Raw genomic sequence first — 27,044 nt, 5'->3', positions numbered from 1 at the left:
ACTGGTTCCACATCTGGTCCTTGTGTCACACTTTGGGACAAGCCTACTTTACTTCACGTCTGACCAGTTTCTCCTTAAAACATGTAATCAAGTCTACCTCAGCTGCTCTGTATTGGTACTTTTAGACATTTTCACAATCTCAGAAATCACAAAAGACACATTAGCTGAAAATTGACACACATAACTGAGAGAATTTTGGTCCTGCACCACGACTGTTCCTATATGGCAATGTGTAACACCATCCCCCTTGTGTGTTTTCCATCTGGGAGGCAATTAACTCAGAAAAAGAAAACACTTGTGTGTCTAATTCTGGGCCATGCACTTTAGAAAGGGTGTGAAGCCTTAATAGAAGGGGCAGAAACAAATCATGAGAATGGTTTCTGGGATGGGGGACTTCAGCTGTGTAATTAGATTAAAGAAGCTGGAGTTGTTCACCTTAGAGAATAGAAGCTTCAGAGAAGATTTGCTAGAGCTATTCAAGATCAAGAGTGGTCTGGATGGAGTAGATAGGGAGAAATTGTTCCCACTGATAGAAGTGCTGAGAATTAGAGGACACTGATTTGTGATTGGCAATAGAGCCAAAGACGACATGAGGAAAAACATTTTTATGCAAAAGTGGTTGAGACCTGGAATCCATTGCTCGAGAGTGAAGTGGAAGCAGATTGAATCATGATTTGCGAAAGGGAATTGATAATTATGTGAAGAGAACAAAGATTTGCAGGGCTATAGGGGAGAGGGACCAGTTGAGTTACGCATGCAAAAAGCCCAGGATGGATTGAAAGGCCTCCTGCTGTGCTATAAATCATTTCTCTCTATTTGTCACCAATAAATAAATGGGGTGGCTCAGTGACACAGCGATTAGCACTGCTGCCTCATGGTGCCAGGGACCTGGGGTTTGATTCCCGGCCTGGTCACTCTGTGTGTGGAGTTTGCACATTCTCCCCGTGTCTACATAGGTTTCATCCAGGTGTTCCGGTTTCCTCCACAGTCCAAAGATGTGTGGGTTAGGTGGATTGGCCATGCTAAATTGCCCCTTTGTGTCAGGGGGACGAGCTAGGGTAAATACGTGGGGTTATGGGGATAGGGCCTGGGTGGGATTGTGGTTGGTGCAGACTTGATGGATCGAATGGTCTCCTTCTGCACTGTATGGATTCTATGAATAAATAAATGCTCCATTGGGCATGATTTTACAATCATTCTTCATGTTGAGCCTTGACTTTAACTGATGACAGGATATTCAATCAAGAGATCTTACACCCATGCCAGAATATGTCCTCAGCCGATCGCAATATGCTAATACAAAACTAGGGCCATCCTCACTTTAATTTCTTTCCTAATCATGTTTCCTTTGGAGATTTCTCATTTATATAAACAAAAGTAAAATTCAATACAAAGCCATATTTATTTATAACCTTAGGGTCAGACTCTTGACTATTTTTTATGAAAAATCATTGCATAATAGATACTCACTGTGGACTCTGCAAAACATTTGTAACATCGCTGTCCATCTCAGCCACACAGACAGAATGCCAGGTCAGCCATTTCACCAGTAGGTTGGTGAGAGTCTCAATGACAGTACACTGTAGATAAATAAAACCGGGAAGATTAAAAGGCAGTTATTGACTAATCTGCTGTACACAAGGTTAGTTCACATGGAATGGGAGTAAACTATTAGCTTGGATAGAGGATTGGCAAACAACAGAAAGCAGAGAGTTGTGATAAATGGGTCTTTTTCGGGTTGGCAAGACTTAACTAGTGGGGTGCCAGAGGATTTAGTCCTCAGGTCCCAACTATTTCTAATCTATATAAATGACTTGGATGCAGGGATAGTAGGTACCATAACCAAATTTGCTGAAGACACAAAAATAGGTGAGATAGCATGCTGCGATAATAAAATAAGAAATTCGCAAATGGATATGGATAGGTTAAGTGAATGGGGCAAAATTTGGCAGATAAAGTTTAACGTGGTTAAGTGTGAGTTTATCTATTTTGGTAGGAAAAATACAAAGGCAAATTATCTAAATGGAGAGAAACTTCAGAGTGCTTTGGTGCAGAGGGATCTGGATGTCCTTGAATCGCAGAAAGTTAGGTGCAGCAGGTAGTAAGGAAAGCAAATGGAACCCAAGTAGTGAAGCATTGCTGCTACTATACAAAGCATTAGTGAGATTGCACTTTGAATATTGTGTACAAATTTAGTCCTCTAACTTGAGAAGGGATGTAGTTGCATCAGAGACGGTTCAGAGGAGATTGATTCCAGAGATGAGGGGGTTGTCTTACGGAAAGACATTGGGCAGTATAGGCCTATGCACCCTGGAGTTAAGAAGAATGAGAAGAGATCTAATTGAAGTGTACAAGATGATAAGGGGCACTGACAAAGTAGTCATGGAGAGGATGTTTCTTTTTGTAGGGCAACCTAGATCAAGAGGCCATAGTTTTAGAACAAAGGGTGGCAGATTTAAAACAGAGGTAAGGGGAAATTACTTCTCTCAAAGGATTGAGAGTTTGTGGAATTCAGTACCCCAGAGCAGGCTTGAGGGGCTAAATTGCCTCCTCCTGCTCCTAGTTCTTATGAAAAGTGTATATATTTCATAAAATTTTCAAAATTATTAATTACTAAAAGTGTTTTTGTATTTTTCATTTTATATAACTGGGGCTCGGTAACTTTAGCATTTCTTTTCTTGGGTCTGCTGCTCCAAGGCTGTGTTCTCAGCCCCCTACTATACTCATACCCCTATAACCGTGTGGCCAAATTCCCCTCCAATTCAATTTTCAAGTTTGCTGACGACACCACCGTAGTGGGTCGGATCTCAAACAATGAGGCAGAGTCCAGGAATGAGATAGAGAATCTAGTGAACAGGTGCGGCAACAATAATCTCTCCCTCAATCTCAATAAAACAAAAGGAGATTGTCATCGACTTCAGGAAGCATAAAGGTGAACATGCCCCTGATTACATCAATGGGGACGAAGTAGAAAGGGTCGACAGCTTCACGTTTTAGGTATCCAGATCACCAACAACCTGTCCTGGTCCCCCCATGCCGACACTATAGTTAAGAAAGCCCACCAATGCCTCTACTTTCTCAGAAGACTAAGGAAATTTGGCATGTCAGCTACGACTCTCACCAATGTTTACAGACGCACCATAGAAAGCATCCTTTCTGGTCGTATCGCAGCTTGGTATGGCTCCTGCTCTGCCCAAAACCGCAAGGAACTACAAAAGGTCGTGAATGTAGCCCAATTCATCACACAAACCAGCCTCCCATCCATTGGGCCCGATATTACCATTTCATCACACCCAAAACTTGGCAAAGTCGGGCGTGAGACGATTAGCGCGATCCGCGCCCACGCAGATGCCCACTTTACCAAGGCCCGAAAATGGCCGCGATCCGAACCGTGCCTGAAACGGGCGCAACGGCGATTTGCATGCATTTAAATTGAATTAATGGGCTGCCCGCCCAACTTTACCAGCATTTCCCCGTTTACCATCGCGTTCACGCGTCCAGATTCAGCAGAAAACAGACATGCTTGGCAACGGTCTGTTTTGGGCGCTCTAGCTTCTGAAGAGGTAAGTTCAGAGCTTCCAACGAACTAGTATTAATTAGCTCTCTAACTCAAATCGGTTTGGGGGTGTGGGGGGGTCAGATCATTCTCTGGTGATGGGGGGGAGAGAGAAGGGAGGCCAGATCTTTCTCTGGTTGGGAGGGGGGGGGCCCGATTGCTCTCTGGTCGGGAGGAGGGCCAGATGTATCTCTGGTCCGGGGGAGGGGGCAGATCATTCTCTAGGGGGGAGGGGGAAGGGAGGCCGGGGGGGGGGGAAGAGGTCAGATCGTTCTCTGGTTGGAAGGGAGGGAGGGTCCGCTGCCACTCTGCGGGTGATCGGTGGGGGGGAAGGGGAATCGCTGCTGCTCTGCAGGCGATCGGTGGGGGGGCGGGGGGGCAGACAGACGCAATCAGTCTGGGTAGTGAGGGGGGTGTGGGTGGATAAGGGGGACAGTTATGTTGTGGGGGTAGGGTGATGTCTGTGGGGGCTATTGCTCCCGCTTTTCGCGGCCCGGGAGCGATGTGACAGGGGCGCATTTTCCAATTTTTTTTAAACTGCGCATGTGCAGTTGAAGACTCCGATTTGAGCAGCAGCGTTTCGGGTGCAATAAGCCCCGCCCACAGCGCGATTCAGACTCGCGATTTTTTTTCAGGCAAAGTGCGTATGGGGGCGCCTGAGAGCAGATTTCCAAGTCGGATCTGAATTGCGCCCAGATTCAGTACTTAGAATCAAAATGGTAAAATCAGGCCCATTGACTCTGCCTACACTTCCCGCTACATCAGCAAAGCAGCCAGCATAATTAAGGACCCCACGTACCCCGGACACTCTCTCTTCCATCTTCTTCCGTCGGGAAAAAGATACAAAAGTCTGAGGTCATGTACCAACCGACTTAAGAACAGTGTCTTCCATGCGGCTGTCAGACTTCTGAATGGACTTACCTTGCATTAAATTGATCTTTCTCTACACCCTAGCTATGACTGTAACACTACATTCTGCACTCTCTTGTTTCCTCTCTATGAACGGTATGTTTTGTTTGTATAGCACGCAAGAAACAATACTTATCTATGTTAATACATGTTACAATAATAAATCAAATCAAAATACTTTCTTAGGTAAGGAGACCAAAACTGTACACAATACTCCTGTACTCAAATCCTCTTGTAATGAAGGCCAACATACCATTTGCCCTCCTTACTGCTTGCTGCACCTGCATGCTTGATTTCAGTGGCTGGCGTACAGACCCCTTTGTACATCAACATTTTCCAATCTAACCCCATTTAAGTAATACTGTGCCATTCTGTTTTTCCTACTGAAGTGGATAGTTTCACATGTATCCACATTATACTCCATCTGCCATGTATTTGCCCACTTATTCAACTTGTCTAAATCGCTTTGAAGCCTATTAACATCCTCCTCGCCACTCAAGTCAGTCACACGGTACAGAAGAGGCCTTTTGGACCATCAAGTCCGCACCGGCAAAACTACACGAATCCCATTCTCCAGTAGTTGGTCCATAGCTTTGAATGTTATGACATTTCAAGTGCTCATCCATGTACTTTTCAAAGGTTGTGAGTTTTCTCGCCTCTACTACCCTCCCAGGCAGTGTATTCCAGACTCCTACCACCTGCTAGGTTAACATTTTTCCTTAAATCCCCTTCAATCTCCTCGTGCCCCTCACATTAAAATTAAGCCTCCATGTTATTGACCTTAAACCATAGGGAACAGCTGCTTCCCATCCACCCTGTCCATACCCCGCATAATCTTATACTCATTTCTACCTAGTCTTGTGTCGTCAGTAAACCCAGAAACATTACATTTGGTTCCCTCATCCATAGCATTGACATATATTGTGAATATGGGAGCCCCAAGCAGAGATCCCTGCTGTAAACCAGGAGTAAATTGCCTGCCACCCCAAAAACGACCCATTTGTTCCTACTATGGTGCCTGTCTGCTAACTAGTTTTCCATCCATGCCAATATATTCCCCCTCCCCACCACCAAATCCCATGTACATTCATTTTGCACACTAACCTTATATGGGACATTATCAAAAGGTTTCTGAAAATCCAAATATACATCCCTATCCACTTATCTATTCTATTAGTTATGCCTTCAAAAAACTCCTTTAATAAATTCACATTGACTTTCTCTAATCCTGTAAGATGTTTTTGAAGCGTTCTTTTATCACAACCTTTACCACTGGTGTTAGACTAACCAGTCTGCAATTTCCTCCCTCCTTTTTTAAAATGGTGAGATTACATTCTCCAATCCATTTCAGAATCCAGAATTATGCAAGATGACAACCAACACTATTTCTGTGGCCATCTCCTTTAGTAGCCTGGGATATGGGTTCTGGAAATGTATCGACTTTCAGTCCCATTAATTTCTCCAGTACCACTTTTTTAAAAAAAACAAGTAGTAATTTTCTTCAAATCTTCCTTGGTTCCCCAGCATTTCTGACAAGTTAATTGTTTCTTCTTCCATGAAGACAGAACTAAAGTAGTTGTTTAATTGCTCTGCCTTTTCCTTTTTCTTTATTATGAATTCTCCTGTTTCAGACTGTAAGCAACCTCTATTTGTCTTCACTAATATTTTTCTGTTTTACATACTTATAGAAGCTTTTACAGCCTGTTGTAACGTTGCTTGCAAGTTTACTCTCGTATAGTGCTCTATTTTTTCCACCTTAATTAATTTAGGTCACACAAGTGCTGGGCAATGACCATCTCCAACAAGAGAATCTAACCATCACCCCATGACATTCAAAGGTATTATCACTGAACCCCCCCTCCCCACTAACAACATCCTGCAGGGTGGGAGGGGGTGTGGTGGGGTTTACCATTGAACCAGAAGCTGAACTGGACTGGGCATACAAACACTGTGGATTCAAGAGCAGGTCATAGGCCAGGAAGCCTGCAGCGAAAAATGCACCCCGACTACCCAAAACCTATCCACCATCTACAGGACACAAGTCAGGAATGTGACGGTCTCCACCTGCCTGGATGAATACAGCTCCAACCACAGTCAAGAAGCTCAATACCATCCAGGACAAAGCAGCCCACTTGTTTGGCACCCCTTCCAAACACATTCATTCCCTCTACCACCACAGTGGCAGCAGAGTGTAGCATCTACAAGATGCACTGCATGAACTCACCAAGGCCTGTTGGACGGCACTTTCCAATCCGATGACCACTCCCATCTAGGAGGACAAGGGCAGCAGATACATTGGAGCACCACTACCTGACTGTTCCCCTCCAAGTCACTCACTATCCTAACTTGGAAATATATTGCTGTTTCTTCACTGTCACTGAGTCACAGATATTGCAGTGGTTCAAGAAGGCAGCTCACCATCACCATCTCAAGGACAATTGTGGATGCACAATAAATGCTGGCCCAGCCAGCGACGCCCACATACCATAAAATCTCTTGGTCTTCCTTTGCTGAATTCTAAACTGCTCCCATTCCTCTGGCTTGCTACTTTTCCTAGTAATTTGAAACAATCCCTCTTCAGATCTATACTATCCATAATTGGTTTATGTTTACTGTTTTGTTTTTCATGCCAGGAAGGGATGTATAACTGTTGCAATGCATGCATTTGTTCCTTAAATATTAACTGTTGACTGTCTACTGTCATGCCTTTTAATGGAATTCCCCAATCTAGCATTGCCAAATCACCCCTCATACCTTTGTATTTTCCTGTTTAGATTTAAGACCCAAGTTTCAGATTGGACTACTTCATTTTTCATCCTCATGAAGGGTTCTATCATGACTATCCTATCAGGGTTTTCGGCACTGGATCATTTGCAAGCAGTAAACACAATTACCCGATGCTACCCTCTCGCACCTTTGCTTTTCACAAGGATCTACAACACCCTGTCAAGTGCATCTCCTGATTTTCTGTACACAAACTTCTATACCTCCCACAGTAAATAAATAGGAATAGCAAAATAGACCCATTATCCATAATATTGGATTCAGTGATTTCTCATGCCAAAATATGCATTCGCACTTTTCTGGAAAAAGTACTGAAAAGTAGTCAAGCAAAATGAAGCTTAAAGTAAATTAAGAAATAGGATCATTTTACTTGAAGTATATGAATGAGCACATTATACCTTTCCAGTGAGGTGCCCCTGTTTCCTGCTGTCCCAATACTCAAAGAATAAAAATACAATGTTGTTCTGTCAGTCCAAGCAGAATTCACTCAAGCTAATTATCCCAAGTTTAATTGGCTCTGCCTTCAGGTTACAAGCAGCACAAGTTAATTCACCATTCTTAAGGCTTTGTGCATCCTTAACTGATTATCCGTGCCAAAAAAGCAATAGCCGAAACAACAATTCAGCGTTCTTTTAAGGGATACCACACAAAATATGGGTTATGTTGTAGTTGCTATTAGCCTGTATGTACCTAGACATTGATTGGCAATGATCAGATTATTTTCTCTTTTCCTTGACTTTTTTTAATGTGTGATAATGAAGCAACACATTCAAATTGAGACATTGTTGAAGGGTATGGGAACATCTGGCAGATGGAAATCAGAGCAACAATTAATGGAATGAAGAACAAAATACCAATGAACGTGAACGAAATTTTGCAAACACAACAAAGATGAAAACATTTAACTCGATTAAATAAGTAGCCTACAATTTGAAATATATTTTAAAGGACTGTTGTTATGAAACTTAGAAAATGGATGTTCATTTTGTACCATGTACTTGCCAGCATTGTCATTTCCCAATAAGACCTAACTCATTTTATTTTTAAACTAAGAGCAGCATTGCTATTTATGTAGCAGTGGCTTAAAAATACCCGTGTTGGCAACAGGAAATCAAAGTATTAGTTAAAGAGCTTTTGTTTCAGGGGAATGGAGAAAGAGTACATTAGAAGCATTCTCCTTACCTTGAAATAAATTGAAGAAGTGAAGAAAAGCTTCATTAATGGATCAAAATAAAGAGAAACCACATCTGCAATTGCATAAAACAGTGTAAACATCTTGACGATCGCAAGAAGTCTTTGAGAAAGACAGTTTAGTGCCAAGAAAAGATTTTCAAGGCAAAATATTGAAACTTTCAAATGCAACCACAAAAATGACTTGAGTATTTAGTTTCTTCAGAGGTTGATGAAAATTGATAATTGTTCTTGTTAAATAATGATACATTAAGAAGACATTTTAAGAGAACAACAGTGATAACAAAAATAGAAAGCAAATAAAACAAGTAGGAAAAATTAGCAGATTCAAATTCAAATTAGCGGTACAAATAGACCGGAGTGTCCTTGTACACCAGCCACTGAAAGGCCTTCCAACAGTCAGAGAGATATTGAGAAGCAGGTTTGGAAGCAAATCACAGAGGGTGATAGTGGAGGATTACTTCTATGATTGGAAACCTGTAACCAGTGGTATACCACAGGGATCGATGCTGGGACCCTTACTGTTTGTTATATACATTAACGACAGACTGATATTGATCAGCTGGTAAGTTGGGCACAGCAATGGCAGATGGTATGAGGTATGACTGATAAGTATGAGGTGCATTTTGGGAGGTCTAATAAGGGTAGGATGTACTCAATGAACGGTAAGGTCCATAGGGAGAATTGAGGAACAAAAAATCCCTACAGGACCTTGCTGTAGAAGTCCATAGATCCTTGAAGGTGGATACATAGAGAGCATGGGTAGATGGTGTGGTGAAGAAGGCATACGGAATGTTTGCCTTCATTGGCTGGGCATTGAATATAGGAGCAGGGAGGTCTTGTTACAACTTTATAAAACATTGTTTAGGTCACAGATGGAGTATCATGTGCAGTAGTGGTCACCACACCATTGGAAGGAAGTGATTGCACTGGAGAGGAGATTCACCAGGATGGAAAGTTTCAGCTTTGAAGAGAGACTCGATAGGCTGGCTTTGTTTCCTCGAAAGCAGAGGAGGCTGATAGAGGTATACAAAATTGAGAGGGATAGATACGGTAAATTGTAAGAATCTTTTCCCCACAATAGAAGTGTCTAAGACCAAAGGGTATAGGTTTCAAATGAGGAGCAAGGGTTTAGAGGGAATCTGAGGAAAAATGTTTTCACCCAGGAGAGTGTTGGAAATATAGAACATGCTGCCTTCGAGGAGGCAGGTACTCTCACAACATATAAGCAGCATTTGGATGAGCACTTCAATTGCCACGACATAGTAGGCTATGGACCAAGTGCTGGTAAATGGGATTAGTATAGAATGGTATTTGATTGTCAACATAGACATTGTGGGCCTAAGGGCCTGTCTCTGCTGTATGAATCTATGAGAGCTAGGGGGAAGTAAACGAGTTTGAGTTTTTTTTTTGAGAAAAAGAACTTCAAAACAAAGGTCGTAAATTTTCAACTTCAGTTAAGGATCACATTGAAACTATTAAACACTGATCCTTTACTCTCATGACCTCAAACTAAAATTACTTGGGTTTTTTGCAGTTAGAAAACAAAGGATTCTCTTGAGAATCTGCTTCCTGTCTTCAGTTTGTTTTTTCTTAAATGATTCAAATCCAGCTGTGCAATGAGAGTTGCAATCTTTCTAATGAGCTGCTATGTCACTCAAGGCAAACCATCCCTTATTCCAGCTGAAAATTCAGTTTAATATTTCAAACCATTTTTGGTCTTGAAAGGCCAATTGTGGAAAGCTATAAACGATCAACTTTTGATATTTCATAGGAAAGTTAGAAGATGCACTTCACTAATGCCAGAACCCATCTCCATTTTGCTGGGTCTTCTTTCTCACCCTGGATCCCAAGACCCCTCTCTTTGGTATTCTTATTCCCTAATGGCAAAACTGTTTTCAATGCTCCCAAACATTGGCACATCCCTCTCCTAACGATCTCAGATTCTAGGACCTTTCTACATGTTACAGCCCTATAGTATTCGAAGTTTTGCACAACCAAGACTCCATCATGTTACTGCTGTGTTGAATAGATTTTTGATCTACAGAGGACTCGAGAGTTTATAGTGGGCTAGCAGGAAAGTAGAGTTGAGGCCACAATTAGTTCATCCACAACATTATTCAATGGCAGAGCAGCTCAAAGTGTCAAATGGCCTTCACCTGCTCATACTTCCTATGTCAAGTTCCCACTGGTTGATGTCCGATCTAAAGAAATTTGAAGTCCAATGTAAGCTTCAAGGGCTCAAAACAAATTAATACTTGGGTATAAACTCTATTTTATACGATAGCCAATTAAAACTGAGATGTCTTGTTGAAACAAGTTAGTCTCTGCCCATTTTCAAAATGATTGACAAAACATATGCAGTAGCTTAGGTCTAACATTGACTTAAATACAGTGCAAAAGAATATAATGACTAACTTGAGAATTACCTGTTTGATAACCTAACATAAAACATGAATTCAAGCGGAGATGATTAAGAAAATAACATTCCAAGAGTTCTGCAGAAAACATGCTGCATTTAGACTTCCAAATAAAAGCTCATGGTTGTGGGGTCTCCTGGTAAAACTTGAGATTTGGAGAAGAAATCAACTGAAGGGAAGTAAGCAGGCATATGGTGAAAGAATTGGAGTTTGTTGTTGAGGACCTAATGGTTTCTAATTTACATTGATAACTTAAATTCAGAGACTCAGTGCAAATTGGAGTAAAAGCAAATGATCAACTGGGAGATACAGTTGAATGCCAAAACAGCTCACAAATCTCAAAATGAAATTGAAGCAATTTTGTGTACGGAACTGCAAATTAAATTTAGCAAAATCATGTTAAATATTCTATACAGACAGAAAAAACACAGGCGGCAAAAGTAAACCATGAACAGTGATGAAAGAACAAGCTGTAAAATGTAAGATAGCTACCTACCAGAGCTTGGAGAAATCCGGGTGAGCAAGGCAAGTACCTGAGTGCTACACCACAAACTATCACAAAGAGATAGGCTCTTCAACACAAAATCCTCACAGCATGAAAAACCCTCCTGAAAGATAATTACATCACAAGTTGTAGAATCAAATTTCCAACCACACACACACACCCTCAACTTGCTCTATGACCCTAATCCAGAGCAAGTTCTCAAACATATATCTGACAATAGCCAAGTCAGTTGGTGTTGGGAGAGGCGAAGCAGATAATATTTCTTGGGCCAAGATGAAGTGCTAAGTAAAAGTCAAGTCTCTGGTGCTACACCCATCTAAATACATTTATTTTTTCATTCATTCGACACAGATGTCATTGGGTTGATCAACATTTTGCCCATCCCAACTGTCCACAAGGTTGTGTTGGTAAGCTGCCTTCTTGAATTTCAGCTGTCCATGTGCTGTAGGAATACCTGTAGTGTTACGAGGAAATGAGTTTCAGTAATTTGATCCAATGACAGTGAAGAAACCGTGATTAAGTTCCAGTTCCAAGGATGGTTTGCAGCTTGGAGGAGAAGTTGAAGGTGTTGGTGTTCCAATACATCTGTTACCCATGTCTTTCTAAGTGGTAGAGGTCATGGATTTGGAAAGTGCTGTTGAAGGGACCTTGGTGAGTTTCTGCAGTGCATTTTGTAGCTGGTATACACAGCTGCATTGGTGGTGAAGGGAGTGGATGCTGGTGATGGATTGGAAGTGAGCGTTGAAGATAGCGCATGGGGAGCCAATCAAGTGGGCTGATTTGTCCTGGATGGTACCAAGCTTCTGGAGTTTTGTTGCAGCTGCAGTTGTCTAGGCAAGTGGACAGCATTCCATCACACTCCTGACTTGTGGATGGTAGGCATTGGAGTCAAGTTAGTTGCCACAGAATACCCAACCTCTGATCTGCTCTTGTAACCATAGTATTTATATGGATGGTCCAGTTCAGTTTCTGGTCAATGGTAACCCCCAAGATCTTGCGCTTCCTATGGCTTAATTAAGGTTAGTAACAGTTTTAACAACACCAGGTTAAAGTCCAACAGGTTTATTTGGTAGCAAATACCATTAGCTTTCGGAGCGCTGCTCCTTCATCAGATGGAGTGGAGATTTCCACTCCATCTGCCGAAGGAGCAGCGCTCCGAAAGCTAATGGTATTTGTTACCAAATAAACCTGTTGGACTTTAACCTGGTGTTGTTAAAACTGTTACTGTGTTTACCCCAGTCCAACGCCGGCATCTCCACATCTTAATTAAGGTTAAACAGAAATATGCATTGGGAAATTTAATCCATCCCACAAGAACTGAAAACAAGAAGAACCCACGACTTAATTTTTCCAATTAATGCCACCAGTGACGAACACGTTTCCAGAATAGAGTGGCTGTTTTCTCTGCTTACTGTGTTCCAAGAGAGTATTTCCAAACTTTTTTGTTATGGACCTGTAGCAATTAAGGCTACATACTGTCATGGTGTTGTCAAAAATACCAGCTGTAAAAATTTAGTGTTCAAGTAAACAAGTCACATTCATGATGGAAGTACTAGAAAGTCCAGTGCTCCACATGGAAAGGTTGATAGGAATAATTGAATCCTGATGGACAGAGGAAAACTCACTTTTGACACCCAAAGAGTTCTAATCAGCTGCTGAAAGAGGAAACACACGCAGTATGTAAAAACCACATGACTACCAACAGTCATCTACTAATACTTTCAAATACTCAGCTGATGAGAAGGCCAAGCAATAACAAACTCCTGATTGATTCTATTCTTGTAATTAGTTTATAAAAACAGGTGCATATTTTCCTAAAGATGCTACTTTAGTGCTTTCAATGTTCTTACCTGCAGGAATTCTTGGGTTCTAATGATGATGTTTAGAAATTCTACGAAGTCTTTTTCTTTCTGCAATGAGTCACCGCTACAGTCTGCAAACTCTATTGAAGAGGAAAAAAAATCTGCTTTAACAAACAGCCATCTGGAGCTTGAAAAGGGGTCTATATCAACAACAGGGCAGCACGGTGACATAATGATTAGCACTGCTGCCTCACAGCACCAGGAACCCCGGGTTTGATTCCCAGCTTGGGTCAGTGTGTGTGTGTGTGTAGTCTGCATGTTCTCCTCATGTCTGCATGGGTTTCTTTAGCAACAGGGTGGCACAGTGGTTAGCACTGCTGCCTCGCAGCACCAGGGACCCGGGTTCAATTCCTTGGGTCACTGTCTTTGTGGAGTCTGCATGTTCTCCCCGGGTCTGCGCGAGTTTCCTCCGGGTGCTCTGGTTTCCTCCCACAGTCCAAAAGACGTGCTGGTGAAGTGCATTGGCCATGCTAAATTCTCCCTCAGTGTATCCGAACAGGTGCCGGAGTGTGGCGACTAGGGGATTTTCACAGTAACTTCAATGCAGTGTTAATGTAATCCTACTTGTGACTAATAAACTTTAACAACAGCTATTCAATAGGAAATCACCTGATCAAGAAACATCTAAAAACTATATATTCTCTATACAAACTAGTGTTTAAACATGCTTTAGGGACAGGAGGCTGAAGTATGTTATCAGGAGAATGCAAAAGGAGCTTTCCCCTGCAACTAACTGTAGTACACCTGACCTCGATTAGTTGCTGGGGCATGACAGGAACAGCGCTACTTTGCATTTAAATTATGCTACATCTGGAGTACTTGATATGAGCATTGGTGCAAAAAAAGCAACCCAACAAGCATCTGCAACATTAAACAAAATAGTTTAAACTACACTACATTGAAAATTTGATTAAATTCTTAACTGAAAATTTAATCAATAGCTCGATTAAACAGAGCATTCCAATCGTATGTGAACAATTTGTTGAAAAAGTTTTTTTTAAAAATAGAATTCCCCCACTCCCATGCTGGCTCCACTGCACCCCTTCCCCATGTCATCGTCACCACCAATTACCCCCTTCGATGCCTTCTCTCCTACCCTTCCCAAAAGGTAGCCGGGCTACCTTTATTGCTGTGATTTGTTACCTTGTGTCTTTTTCCTCCATCAACATCGCACACCAACCATCACCAGCTCTGGCAGCCATACTGTCACATGCTCTAAACCCTCCATGCACCCCAGGGACCAGCCACTAAATCAACTAATCAGAACTATATGGACAAACTGAAGTGCATTTTATTATAGATAGTGCTCCTTTGTGGCAGCCTGGAAAAATATATTTCTGAACTACACTGTGTGACATGACAAATGGGGATTGATCCCCAGTATCCTTCCCCAATCTATCATTTCAATAGTTACAGTTTTCACTAAATTTCATAAGTTCATTTTTGTTTGAAATTTTAGGGAATTGCCATTGCTTCACCTTCCTGAAGAGTTTGAGCCAGCCAGAAATCCAGCCGCAGAAGTGCTGAGTCATCTTTTACCCAATTAATGTAATGAAGCAACAGAGGAGATCTCAGCACTGAGCCCATCTGCGCAGGGAACTGAACAGAAAGGAAAAACACATTAAAACATTGAGGTACCTAAGAGAGTAACAGAATACGCAAGCCAACAACAACTCCAGAACATCTAATAAGCTAACATTCAGCAGGCCATTTTGCATGATTAAGAATAAAACAAGTGGCAATTCTATTAAAAAGGAGTTAAAATGTCTGTACAGCAATGCAGAGTTTCTGAACAAAACAACAGGGGAACTGAGGCAATCATGTGTCATAAAGAACTAGACATGGTATGGATCACTGAAATATGGCAATATGGCTACAGCAAAATCAGGGCTAGGAATTACATATAATTAGAAAAGACAAAGGGGAAAAACAGGAAGGTAGTGTGGCTGTACAGATTAGAGATAACATAGTAACAGTAGAAAAAAGGGATGCAGCTATCAGCATGATAAAAACAGAATCTATATGGATAGAGCTGGAAGATAGTAAAGGATCTATTGCACAAATAAGTGTCTTTCTTTATTTTTCTTTTCTTCTCCCCACTCTTTCCCCCTATTTTAACCCCCTTTTCTTACCTTGTCTCCCCCTTTGCTTCCCTTTTCCTTTTTCTCAATTTTACCTCTCTCCCACCCATCTGCTCCTCCCCCCATATCTCCATCTGTCACAGCTTACCCTCTGACTTCAGCTATTCTGCCATTTGGCCTTTCATACCTTCTATTGTGAGATAGACATACCACAGTTTACAATACTGTGTGATGGCAGAAGTACTTTTCCTTCGGTATTTACTAGGGAATTAGAACAAGTGGATATGACATTGAATGATTAGCTGAGATGAGTAATGGCATAAGTGCACTTAAAATAAGAAAGGGATGTACTGAATAAATATATCAAACTTTAAGGGGATAAAACCCCTGGTCTGGATGGATTGTGCCATGTTAAAATAATTTTAGGAAGAGATATCAGAGGCATGACTGTTCATATTTAAGAATTCATTAGAAAAATATGTATTGCAAGAGGATTGGCAGAGAGCTAATATCATTCCTAGGAGGACAGAACATGTCCAAGGAATTATAGGCTAATTATAGACTTAATATTATGGTAGGAAAAATAATGGAATCTTGACTAAAAAAGAGAACAGAAGAACATTTAGAAATGAGAAATCTAATAATGAAGCCAGAATCAATTGCAAGAGGACAAAACTTAGAATTTTTTGAGATGACAGAAAGAGTAGACAATTGGAATTCTGTTGATGTAATGCATCTGGATTTTCAAAAAGTCTTCAATAAGGTGCCCTATAGAGTAATGAATAAGCTCAGAGAATGTGGAGTTGTGCACAAGTGGCATAGCAGGAGTAAAGAGTAGTAATGCAGAGAGAGTGGCAGATAGTGAGAAGTGATGTTCCTCAAGAATCAGTGTTGGGAATTTGATTTGATTTATTCTTGTTACATGTATTAGTATACAGTGTTTCTTGCACGCTATACAGACAAAGCATACTGTTCATAGAGAAGGAAATGAGAGAGTGCAGAATGAAGTATTACGGTCATAGCTAGGGTATAGAGAAAGATCAACTTAATGCAAGGTAAGTCCATTCAGAAGTCTCACAGCAGCAGGGAAGAAGCTGTTCTTGAGTCGGCTGGTACGTGACCTCAGACTTTTGTATCTTTTTCCCCGAAGGAAGAAGGTGGAAGAGAGAATGTCGGGGGTGTGTGGGGTCCTTAATTATGCTGGCTGCTTTGCCGAGGCAGTGGGAAGTGTAGACAGAGTCAATGGATGGGAGGCTGGTTTGCATAATGGATTGGGCTACATTCACGAGCTTTTGTAGTTTCTTGCCGTCTTGGGCAGAGCAGGAGTCATACCAAGCTGTGATACAACCAGAAAGAATGCTTTCTATGGTGCATCTGTAAAGGTTGGTAAGAGTTGTAGCTGAAATGCCAAATTTCCTTACTTTTCTAAAAAGGTAGAGGCATTGGTGGGCTTTCTTAACTATAGTGTCGGCGTGGGGGGGACTAGGACAGGTTGCTGGTGATCTGGACACCTAAAAACTTGAAGCTTTCAACCAATACAATTTCTAAATTTGCAGATGACATCAAATTGTGGGGGACAGTCAACACTGAGAGGACTGCAATAAATTACAGAAGGACACTAATAAACTTACAGACTGGGCAAATAACTGGTAAATGGAGTTTGAAAGATAAACATGAGGTAGGACATTTTGGCAGGAAGAATAGGTCAATCACTTGCTACTAGGAAGGGATGAGTCTAGGTGTGGTAAAGGAACAAAGACATTTCAGAATACAAATCCTTCAATCACTAAAAATTGCACCACTACTGGGAAATATAATGAAAGGCTGATAAAAATAAATCAAACTAAGCATTGGGTTTAATCTCTCAAGGGGTAGAATTCACAAGTACATCACAGTTTTGGTCATCATCTTCTAGAAAAATATGGAGGAACTGGAAAGACTGCAGGGAAGTTTTAAAAGGATGACACCAGAAATGCAGGGTATACATATCAGGAAAGGATAAACAAGTTGAATCTCATTTCTGTTGAAAAAAGACTGATGAGTGACCTTATCGAGGTCTTTAAAATTATGAAAGTTTTGATACAGCGGAGACAGGGGAAGAGCACAACTGGAAGCCATCAATAGAAGATATTCACCAAGAAATCTGATAGGGAATTCAGGAGAAACTTTGTCACCCGAAGTGCGATAATAAAGTGCTACTTGCTACCACAGGCAATGGTTGAAACAAATTTAGATGCATTTAAAAAAAGAAACTGGGCAAGTATATGATGGAGAAGGGAATAGATGGTTATGATGCAGGTATAGGAGAGAAAAGACGAGAAGAGGCTCAGGTGGAACCTAGATACTGCCATGAACCGGTTAGGCCAAATGGATTGTTTGTCTGTCTTGTGGATATAAGTCTACAAGGAGTTTACTCCTTCTGAAGATGAATGGGGAAAAAAAATTAATGGTCATCTATGTTTTTTTTCAGCCAAAATGCATATTTACCCACTGCAGGTAGAATAAATGAAGCAGGAATATTTTTTTCCACTTTTGAAGATGGAGTGCCACACTCCTCAACATTTACAATTACAGATTTTAAAATCAATTACAAAAATATTCCAAAATATCATTTCAAATATTATTTAAGCTGTCTCACCTCTATCTGATCAAAGTTCTGTAATAGTTGTGAGAATGTAGTTAACTGTTCCAAAGGAAATGTTTTGCTCTGCATCAGGGAACTTGACTGTTCTGTCAAGTGTGGAGCAGTACTAACAATTGGAATCAATTCACGATGCAGCTTTCTTTTCTGCAAAAATAGAACACAAGGCTAAAGCCCAATCCACTTAAGATTAAAGCACATTCAGTGTCAGCTTCAATTTCTATTTTATCAATGCATTAACAATCAACTTATTCTGGCTAATAACCATCAATTTCAAGACATTTCTACAATACCAATTTGCTCACTTTACTAGTTGAGAAACATCAGAATAATCTCTGCAGTACTGGAGTACATTCAGGGAAAGCTGGGGTAATTTACCTATCCTTTTCCTTACCTACCCTCTTCCGCATCGGAGGCTCTGTTAAATTCACCAACTCTGGGGTTCCAGCTAATTGCCTGTAACCATTGTTCTGAACACTTTCAATGGCTTTCTTCCAGAATGAACCAGACACCTGAAAGCTCTGTAAGACAGGGATTTCATGTTTATATGGTACAATATTCAAAAAAGTACACCGAAGTTCCAAAACTCTAGATTTTAAAGTCTTTAAACTATAATAAAAACAGGACCATAGAAATGTACACATACCTGCAAAGGAAAGAAAATAGGTTAACATTTCAAACAGGAATTCCATTAGAACTACTTTGCCTTTGGGACCTGGATTGAACTTTAACCCCATCCAGGCTAAGTTGGATTTAAATCGAACAGACCACAAACATTATCTTTTGCACTCGTAAATAGGTTGCAGGAATAAAAGGATCCAGTGTTAAATATATCATATCCCACATACAACAAATCAGCTATCTGAATTTTCCATAGTTTTCAGATTCCTCAGATTCATTTTAACACTATTGTATCGTGCACAATGCAAGTATTTCACTTTGCTTTTGCATTCCAGTACAATGTAAAAATTGTACAATATCAAAGGTGTGGGACCATCAAAACTTGATGACATTTTAACATATCAGAAAGGAACATTTGTTTACACATCCCTCCCTCATCTGGAGTTAGAAGTTGGAAGCACCTTCCAATCTACAAACTTCTCTGACTAACCTCCTAAGTTGATTATAAATGGTTTACTTCAAACAAATAGGCTTTGTGATCGTAAAAGAGCAGACCAACTTAAACACAAAGTAGTGTGTTGTCTATGAAAGGTATAACACTGTAATCATTCTACAACGTCGTAGTTAATTATAAGCAACCTCAGTACTTTGAAAGGTAACATTTCAGCAAACAAAATCTCATCAATAGTATTTCCAACATTGTGCTTGGTAAAAAGACTACTTTTAGCTGATGTATCAGGTTAAGGGTCGAGCATATTTATTTTAGATGCAACCAAAGGCTCATATTCATTAACACATGGAAAAAGTTCACAACACGTTTTTAAAATTATAGTGACAGAGTTCAGACAAATCTGCTCTTATTACTGTATCTATCATTAAAGAGGGAAATCTGAGGCACATACTTTTGTTCAAAGTGACATATTGTCAAATTTCTACAAGATCCACAAGAGATCTCACTGGGTATCAATTTACCAAGAACATTAATTTTAAAAAATCAATTAAAAAATCCCATCCCAACACCAAACATTTGTCTTTTTCAAAAATTTTAACTTTCCTAGTAGCCAAGAAAACAATCGAATGTAGAAATTTCAAACTCAAGTATGGTGACACAGTCTACCTAAAAAATAGAATCCTTTGCATAGGACAAATATGGCTAGAATGACTAATAGAATAATTAACAGTCCTCACAGAACTTTATATTAATTAATAAATATCTTAAAGACAACATACCTTGGGCTTTCCAGGAAGTGTCAAAGAAACATATTCAGGTGCATGGATCTTATACAGCAGGAGAAGAGCCACTAAATGTGGCTGCATTCCCTGAAAAACAGATTACATCATAATTTGAATGCACAGGTCCTGGAAATTTCAATTCCCAGTATACAGTGTTTTGGGGGTACAGTTCTAAATTCACACTATCATCTGTGTGAGAAAAAGTGATTCCTAACACCTGGAAAAGTGTGTGCAGTTTTGGTGTCCTTATCTGAGGAAGGATGTCCTTGCTATAGAGGGAGTGCAGCAAAGATTTACCACCCTAATTCCAGGGGTGGCAGGTCTGTCATATGAGAAGAGACTAAGTCAGTTAAGACTGTATTCAGTGGAGTTTAGGTGAGAGGGGATCTCATAGAAACTTATAAAATGCTAACAGGATTAGACAGGGTAGATTCAGAAAGAATGTTCCCAATGGTGGAGGAGCCCAGAATTAGGGGTCATCGTTTGAGGATAAGAGATAAACATTTTAGAACTGAGGTGAGGAGAAATTCTTTCACCCAGAGGGTGGTGAATGTGTGAAATTCATTACCACAAAATAGTTGAGGCCAAAACATTTCTATGTTTTTATTAGATGATTCTTCAACCTTCTGAACAAGGGAATGCAAATTAAAGTTCATACAACCCAACTTGATAATTTATTCCTTTGAGCAGTAATATCATTTGGCAGAATCTGAACCACACTCTGTCCAAGGCCAATATATCTTTTCTAAAAGGTGTTCAATATTGCACATAGTACTCTAGAAGGTATTGACAAAACCTCTATCCATTTCAACTCCCAAGAGGTCCACAGGCTATAGGTCACTTTACTTACTTTTTGTTGATGTGCACTAGCTTTTAGCTATTTGCATACATGGGCACAAGTCTGTATGCTCCCATACAGCTTCAAATCTTTCACCAAGAAGAACATAATGACACCAGTGGTAGATTTTTGCTTAGCAAAATGAGGGATGGAGTGTTACCACAGTTGACCTGTGGCTTCTCAGTGAGATTGCCTCCAATTGTCACTATATTGGAAGCTTTATGCTTGGATCCATACTTAATGAATTAAAGATGCCCAAATTTATTTCTTATAAAACTTACAGCCAGCAACTGGAGGAGAGTTTCAGACAAGTACAATTTACACTTGAGCCAAAAGCCGAAAAGTCACTTTCTCATCCATGAAACCATGTAGTCTCCCAGAACCAAATTAATCTATATTATATATTGAAGTCATTTTACTTTCTAGTTTTGGGAAGCACCAAGTAGCTTGGCAACCTTACAATAGATTTGAGTGACATAACCTATCTGCTTTTTCAATGACAACCATGTAGTCCATTTCACCTTTGCCAAAATGGAAAGATTATGGAAAACTGAAAAGAAACCTCATGTTAAACATTACTGATTCTCTGTCCACAGTTTCTACCTATCCCACTGAACATTTTCTGTTGTTATTTAACTTCCCCTTCAATTGGCCCAAAGAAATGTGTTACTGGCATAATAACATTGCAACAGTCAAGTTTGTCTATGGTAAAGATGGCATGGTGTCCTGACCCCTTGAGCTTAACAGATTTTATATTATAGCCATGATGGCAACTGCTTCGCTTCCTGGTCTTGTGCCGAGCTCGAATTTACTATACTAAGGACCCTTTAGGCAGCCGTTGAGTTTTTCCAGCCTCTTACAGCTACTTCAGTGGAAGGGGATCCAATAATTCAGTTGGCTAAATGGCTTAAGTGTAGCTCAGAATAATGCACAAGGTTTGATCCATGTTCAGGCTGAGATGGACATGGGGGCCTGCCTCCTCCTCCAGCCCCATAGTAAAATTGCAGTATAATGTGAGATTTGGTGGCTCTTGAATAATCAAGAATGCCACCTGCAGAAGACCAAGTTTTTTTTTAAAGTTTATTTGTTCATTGGGATGTGGGCATTTATTGCCTTTCAGTAATTATCCTCAAGAAGGTGGTGGTGAGCCATTTTCTTGAACCATTGCAGTCCCTGTGGTGTAGGTACACCCATAATGTTGTTGGGAAAGGCGACTCGGATTTTGACCCAGCGACAGTGAAGTAACGTGATATAGTTTCAAGTCAGGATGGTATATGACTTGGAGGTGATTTGCTGCCCATGTCCTTCAAGGTGGTAGAGGTCAGGGGTTTGGAAGGTGATGTTGAAGGAGCCTTGGTAAGTTACTGCAGTGCTTCTTGTACAGGGTACATACTGCTGCCACTGTGCATCAGTGGTGATAGAAGTGAATGTTCAAAGTGGAGTAAGCGGTGCCAATCAAGTGGCTGCATTATCCTCGATGGTTTTGAGTTCTCGAGTATTGTTGGGACTGCACTCATCTAGGCAGGTGAGATCTGCCTTGTAGATGGTGAAAAGATTTGGGCAGTCAGGAGGTGATTTATTCCCTACAAAATTTCCAGCTTCTGACCTGTTCTTGTAACCATAGTATTTATATGGCTGGTCCAGTTCAGTTTCTGTTAATGGTAATCCCCAGGACATTGATAACGGGGATTCAGCAATGGTAATGCCATTGAATGTCAAAGGAACGTAGTGAGATTCTCTCTTGGAGATGGCCATACCCTGGCATTTAAATGGCAAGTAACATTCACACCACACAACTGCCCAAGCCTGAATGTATCCATGTCTCGATGCTTATGTACATGGATGACGACAATATCTGATGAGCCGCGAATTGTGCTGTATACAACTGTTGCAACCCCAGGGGTTTCTAATACTGGATAAGTCAGATCCTGGCTTGATAGATCCAAACTACTTTTTTTTTTAAAAGTATGAAGGAAAGTTACTAAACATGTTCATAGGAGTCTGATGGACTTCTAAGACAAACAATAACGTATTTATTAAAACAAGAAAAGTGAACTAGTTTTGACTAGACAAAAGGTTGGAAAGGTCCAAATACAAACACAAGAACACAGTTCCAATTCCCAATATTCTTTCACCCCAGCAATATCTTTACACGCATATAAGCCAGTGAAGAGTTACTACTAGCTTGACATAAAGGGCTCTTGCTTGGGACTGGCACTGTTGCAAAAGGTTTTCTTCCAGTAAATTCCTGGGCATTCACTTGATGCTTCTCACCCAACTTCTATCTCTCCCCGAGATGTCCAAAAACAGCTTTCTGAACTCGCTGTTTCAACTACAGAGCAAACAAATTAAGCAAACCCAGTCTTCCAGGAGCACCTCTGCTGAAACTGATCACTTTACTGAATCTTATAACTGATTGTTAACTATTGTCCCACTAGCCTTGTAGTTTTTCTCGAGAGCTTTAAATTACTGTTTCCTCTCTGATACACAACTGAATGCCCCCTCTTTCAACTCCCATCTTTTGAGTCTGTATCACTGCCGCTAGGCAACAGTAAAACTTTTCTACTTGTGTATTTTTTCCTGAATCACTGAAATTTCAATCCCTTTAAACCCATCTGACCCAAAAGACCTGAAACATTTTACAAATCTACCCAGGTTCATTAAAAAAAGCCTAAATGAAACTAAAACCATTTTTTGTGAGGCTCAGTTGTCATTCTTTTCAAAACCTGATGCTAAAGGCAAGGCTGGCAAAGAGGCATCTTTTCACACTAGCCATCTGCTGGCAAAACATAAGAAACCGTTTACCCAATGGCGAAGTTATCAAGAAGGCGATGATGGTTGCTGCCGACAACTTGTTCAAAGATTTTAAGACAAAAATGAAATTTTGACAGCTGTCAATATGTCATCAAGAAGCCATCAAGATGATGTTTGATGCTTTAACAGTATACAAAAAATGGATTTTCAATAGTTGACCTTAGAAAATCTCCACTAAGGTTTCATGAAACCTGCTGCCGAGTACCAATGGCTTTCATAACTTGCGACGCATTGAATGTTAAGCATTTTAACCATTAGAATAGGATGTTACAAAACTAACCAACTTACCATTTTGGACTGAAGGTCAATTAACTTCTTGACTCTGAACCGTTTAACTGAGAAATGACAAGGAAGTACAACATAAAAATGGTGGCATTTGTTTAAAACAAAATAAAAATAAAACGTCGATCAGTCTTAAATAAGAGGTTCACAATTTTAAAAATACCAACACCTCAAATATAGAAATTACACAATGCATTTGAGATTTACTTTTCCACCTCCTCAAAGCTACTCAACTCCCAGGTTTCCACTTTCAATCAGGAGAATTATATGTCAAACAGCACAACAATTTAGCAATCTCACAATCAACATTACAGCCAAAATGAGACGAGGACAGTTTGAAAAGTGCACTTTTCTTCATTTTCCCTCTACTTTCACCTCTCACTGAAAGATAGATTTGTTCTGTTCAGCAGTCTTTTGAAACTGAACTCATCATAACTACTGTCACAAGACCCATACATATAAAATAAGAGCAGAGATTGATATTCAAATTTTCCGACTAGGACTTCAGTAGCAACTTAACAGCTTGGACTTTTTGGCTGCAATGAATACAAAACTGTCAGCAGTTGCTATCATGACAAACGTTAAACTAACAGCAACACCCGACATCCACATATACGCAATTAAATGCAGAAATCCGAAAGATGCCGTTATTGATTTCCTTTCCTCCACAGGGTGCAGTGTTGAAGATCCCACAGATGGAAAACCATTTGAATTGACATGAACTTCCATTTTTACACTAATAATGTCACTGTAAAAATCCTTGAAAATAGTTTTGCCTTTTCAAATGAGGTGCGACTCTGTATCAAGTTCATAATTACTGAACAATCTTTCTGACCCTGAAAAACTAATTTTATATTTGCGGAATATCAAATTTCTCTATTATGGTAAGTGCTCCAAAGGTTTTTAATCTAATAAAATTGATTCTTTATAAAGTTTATGATATTTCAGCTTCTACCTTAGTCTCATGTATATTTCAATCTTTATTTCACACTGAAAATCATTTAAAAATGAAGGATAATTAGTGTGTTTACTTCATGATTTGGCAAGGGGGCACAGTGGTTAGCACAGCTACCGCACAGCGCCAGGGACCCAGGTTCAATTCTAGCCTTGAGTGACTGTGTGGTGTTTGCACATTCTCCTTGTGTCTGCGGGGGTTTCCGCCAGGTGCTCTGGTTTCCTCCCACACTCCAAAGATGTGCAGGTCAGGTTGATTGGCCATACTAAATTGCCCCTCAGTGTCGAGGGGATTAGAAAGATAAATATGTGGGGTTACGGGGATTGGGCCTGGGTGGGATTGTTATTGGTGCAGGCTCGATGGGCTGAATGGCCTACTTTTGCACTAGAGATTCCATGAGACTCTTCAATGTGATTGGCTACTGTTGCTGAACACTCAAGATCTCTACTGTTGATACCAGAATTAAACTAACTTTAGGAAAGGTAAAATCCATGCTAGAGATCACTACACATTTACACAAAGCTTTCTTCAAGGTTAGGTGCAAGCACCATAACTTTGCTACTGACTGAAAAATCATGGCAAATATTGTCTACAAGGATATTATTGCCATCAAGAAACAAGAGTGGAAATCAATAAGATTTCTTAGAATCATAAATTTAAGCTTTAAAGGCACAATTTTAATGCCAGTCAAGACCATGAACAGAATTTACCTAAGTTGATCCCAAGGTATTTGGGAGTGCCACTGAGGCTCTGATCAAAGTTTGTCACCTCCAGACTCAATTATGCCATTTCTCTTCTTGCCAACCCATCTTCATGCTCTCTTAAACTTCAACTTTTCCAACATGTAGCAATTTGTATGCAATCATACACCGATACTAGCTCACTAGCTATCCTATTCATGCTAACCTAAATGTACTCTGTTCCAATGCATGACACATAAAATCCCTGTTCTTTTCTCCAAATTTCATTCCATTCTGTTTCTGTTTGCAGTCACCTGCTCCTGCACCATTAAGGGTCTGTGATGCTGACCTTTTATGCATCCTCCCTCTGCCATTATAACTCCATAGGAGGGAAGTGAAATCACATGCTATAAAATAGAATGTGGAGATACTGGTGTTGGACTGCTCCTTCCTCAGGTGAGTGGCTCACCTAATGAAGGAGCAGCGCTCTGAATGTTCATGATACCAAATAAACCGGTTGGATTTTAACCTGGTGCTGTAAGGCTTCTTACTATAAAATAGAATAAGCAACAAGCAGGTTGCAGTTTATTTTACATTTTGCACTGGCCATCAACAAGTCCACTGGCAGTCTTCCAAAATCTTCTCCTGCCTTCTCAAGCAGCATAGCTATCAATCAAGATCAGATACAAACTTGTCAAATGACTACCATGTTTGACCACATCCATCCCATGTTATCAAACGATGAATTGCAATGAGTTTTTAAAAATATTTTTCATGGGATGTGGGCACACCAGCACTTGTTGCCCATCTTTAATTACCCTTCAACTTAGTGGTTTGCTAAGCTATTTCAGAGATCAGTTAAAAGTCAAGTATATTGTTGTGGATCTGGAGTCACATGTAGGCCAGACTGGGTAAGGGTGGCAGAATTCCTTCCCTAAAAAGGGAAAAAAATGCTCTATCTGGCTTAATTTGGCTAGGAAAATGTTACATCACTATTGAAGAAATTGGCTGCAATCCCATACTACATTTTTAAACACAGTTAATGAGTAATGTCTCTGGGTCATAGATACACAACAGCCACTCTATTTGAACAAAGAACAAAGAAAAGTACAGCACAGGTACAGGCCCTTCAGTCCTCCAATGATACCTAACTAAACCAAAATAAAAACCTTCTATCCTCACTCGGACCGTATCCCTCTATTCCCTTCCTATTTGTGTACCCATCCAGATGCTTCTTAAATGTTGCTAATGTGCCTGCTTCCATCACATTCTCTAGCAGCACGTTCCAGACATCCACCACGCTCTGCATGAAAAACTATCTCCCTTAAACGTTCCCCCTCTCACCTTGAACCTGTGCCCCCTTGTAGTTGGCACTTCCATCCTGGGAAAAAGCCTCTGACAGTCCATGCTGTCTATGTCTCTCATAATTTTGTAGACCTCTATCAGGTCTCCACCCTCAGCCTCCATCTTGCCAGTGAAAACAATCTTAGTTTATTCAACCTTTCCTCATAGTCAACGCTCTCGCGACCAGGTAATATCCTGGTGAACCTTCTTTGCAATCTCTCCAAAGCTTCCATGCCCTTCTGGTAGTGTGGCGACCAGAACTGCATGCAATACTTCAAATGTGGCCTAACCAAGGTTTTACATAGCTACAACATGATTTGTCAACTCT

The 27,044-nt window shown here is 40.4% G+C and overlaps 1 protein-coding gene across 2 annotated transcripts in view; it reads right to left on the bottom strand.

The window, feature by feature from the left end:
- The window catches only part of cenpi (centromere protein I), an 82,195-nt gene that overhangs the window by 32,022 nt on the left and 23,129 nt on the right, over nt 1-27,044 (bottom strand). For both annotated transcript variants that reach the window (XM_078210353.1, XM_078210354.1), the window contains 9 exons: nt 23,744-23,790; nt 19,801-19,890; nt 18,348-18,470; nt 17,947-18,096; nt 14,706-14,826; nt 13,216-13,307; nt 11,357-11,468; nt 8,432-8,496; nt 1,471-1,580 (listed from right to left, as the gene is read on the bottom strand). In XM_078210353.1, the coding sequence (XP_078066479.1) occupies nt 1,471-1,580; nt 8,432-8,496; nt 11,357-11,468; nt 13,216-13,307; nt 14,706-14,826; nt 17,947-18,096; nt 18,348-18,470; nt 19,801-19,890; nt 23,744-23,790 (910 nt within the window). The remainder of the gene's footprint in view (nt 1-1,470; nt 1,581-8,431; nt 8,497-11,356; nt 11,469-13,215; nt 13,308-14,705; nt 14,827-17,946; nt 18,097-18,347; nt 18,471-19,800; nt 19,891-23,743; nt 23,791-27,044) is intronic.

This window comes from Mustelus asterias, chromosome 4 (genome assembly GCF_964213995.1).
Source record: "Mustelus asterias chromosome 4, sMusAst1.hap1.1, whole genome shotgun sequence".
Lineage (NCBI taxonomy): Eukaryota > Metazoa > Chordata > Chondrichthyes > Carcharhiniformes > Triakidae > Mustelus > Mustelus asterias.
The sequence above is the reverse complement of the archived record's forward strand: the minus strand, read 5'-3'. Positions and strand labels throughout refer to the sequence as shown.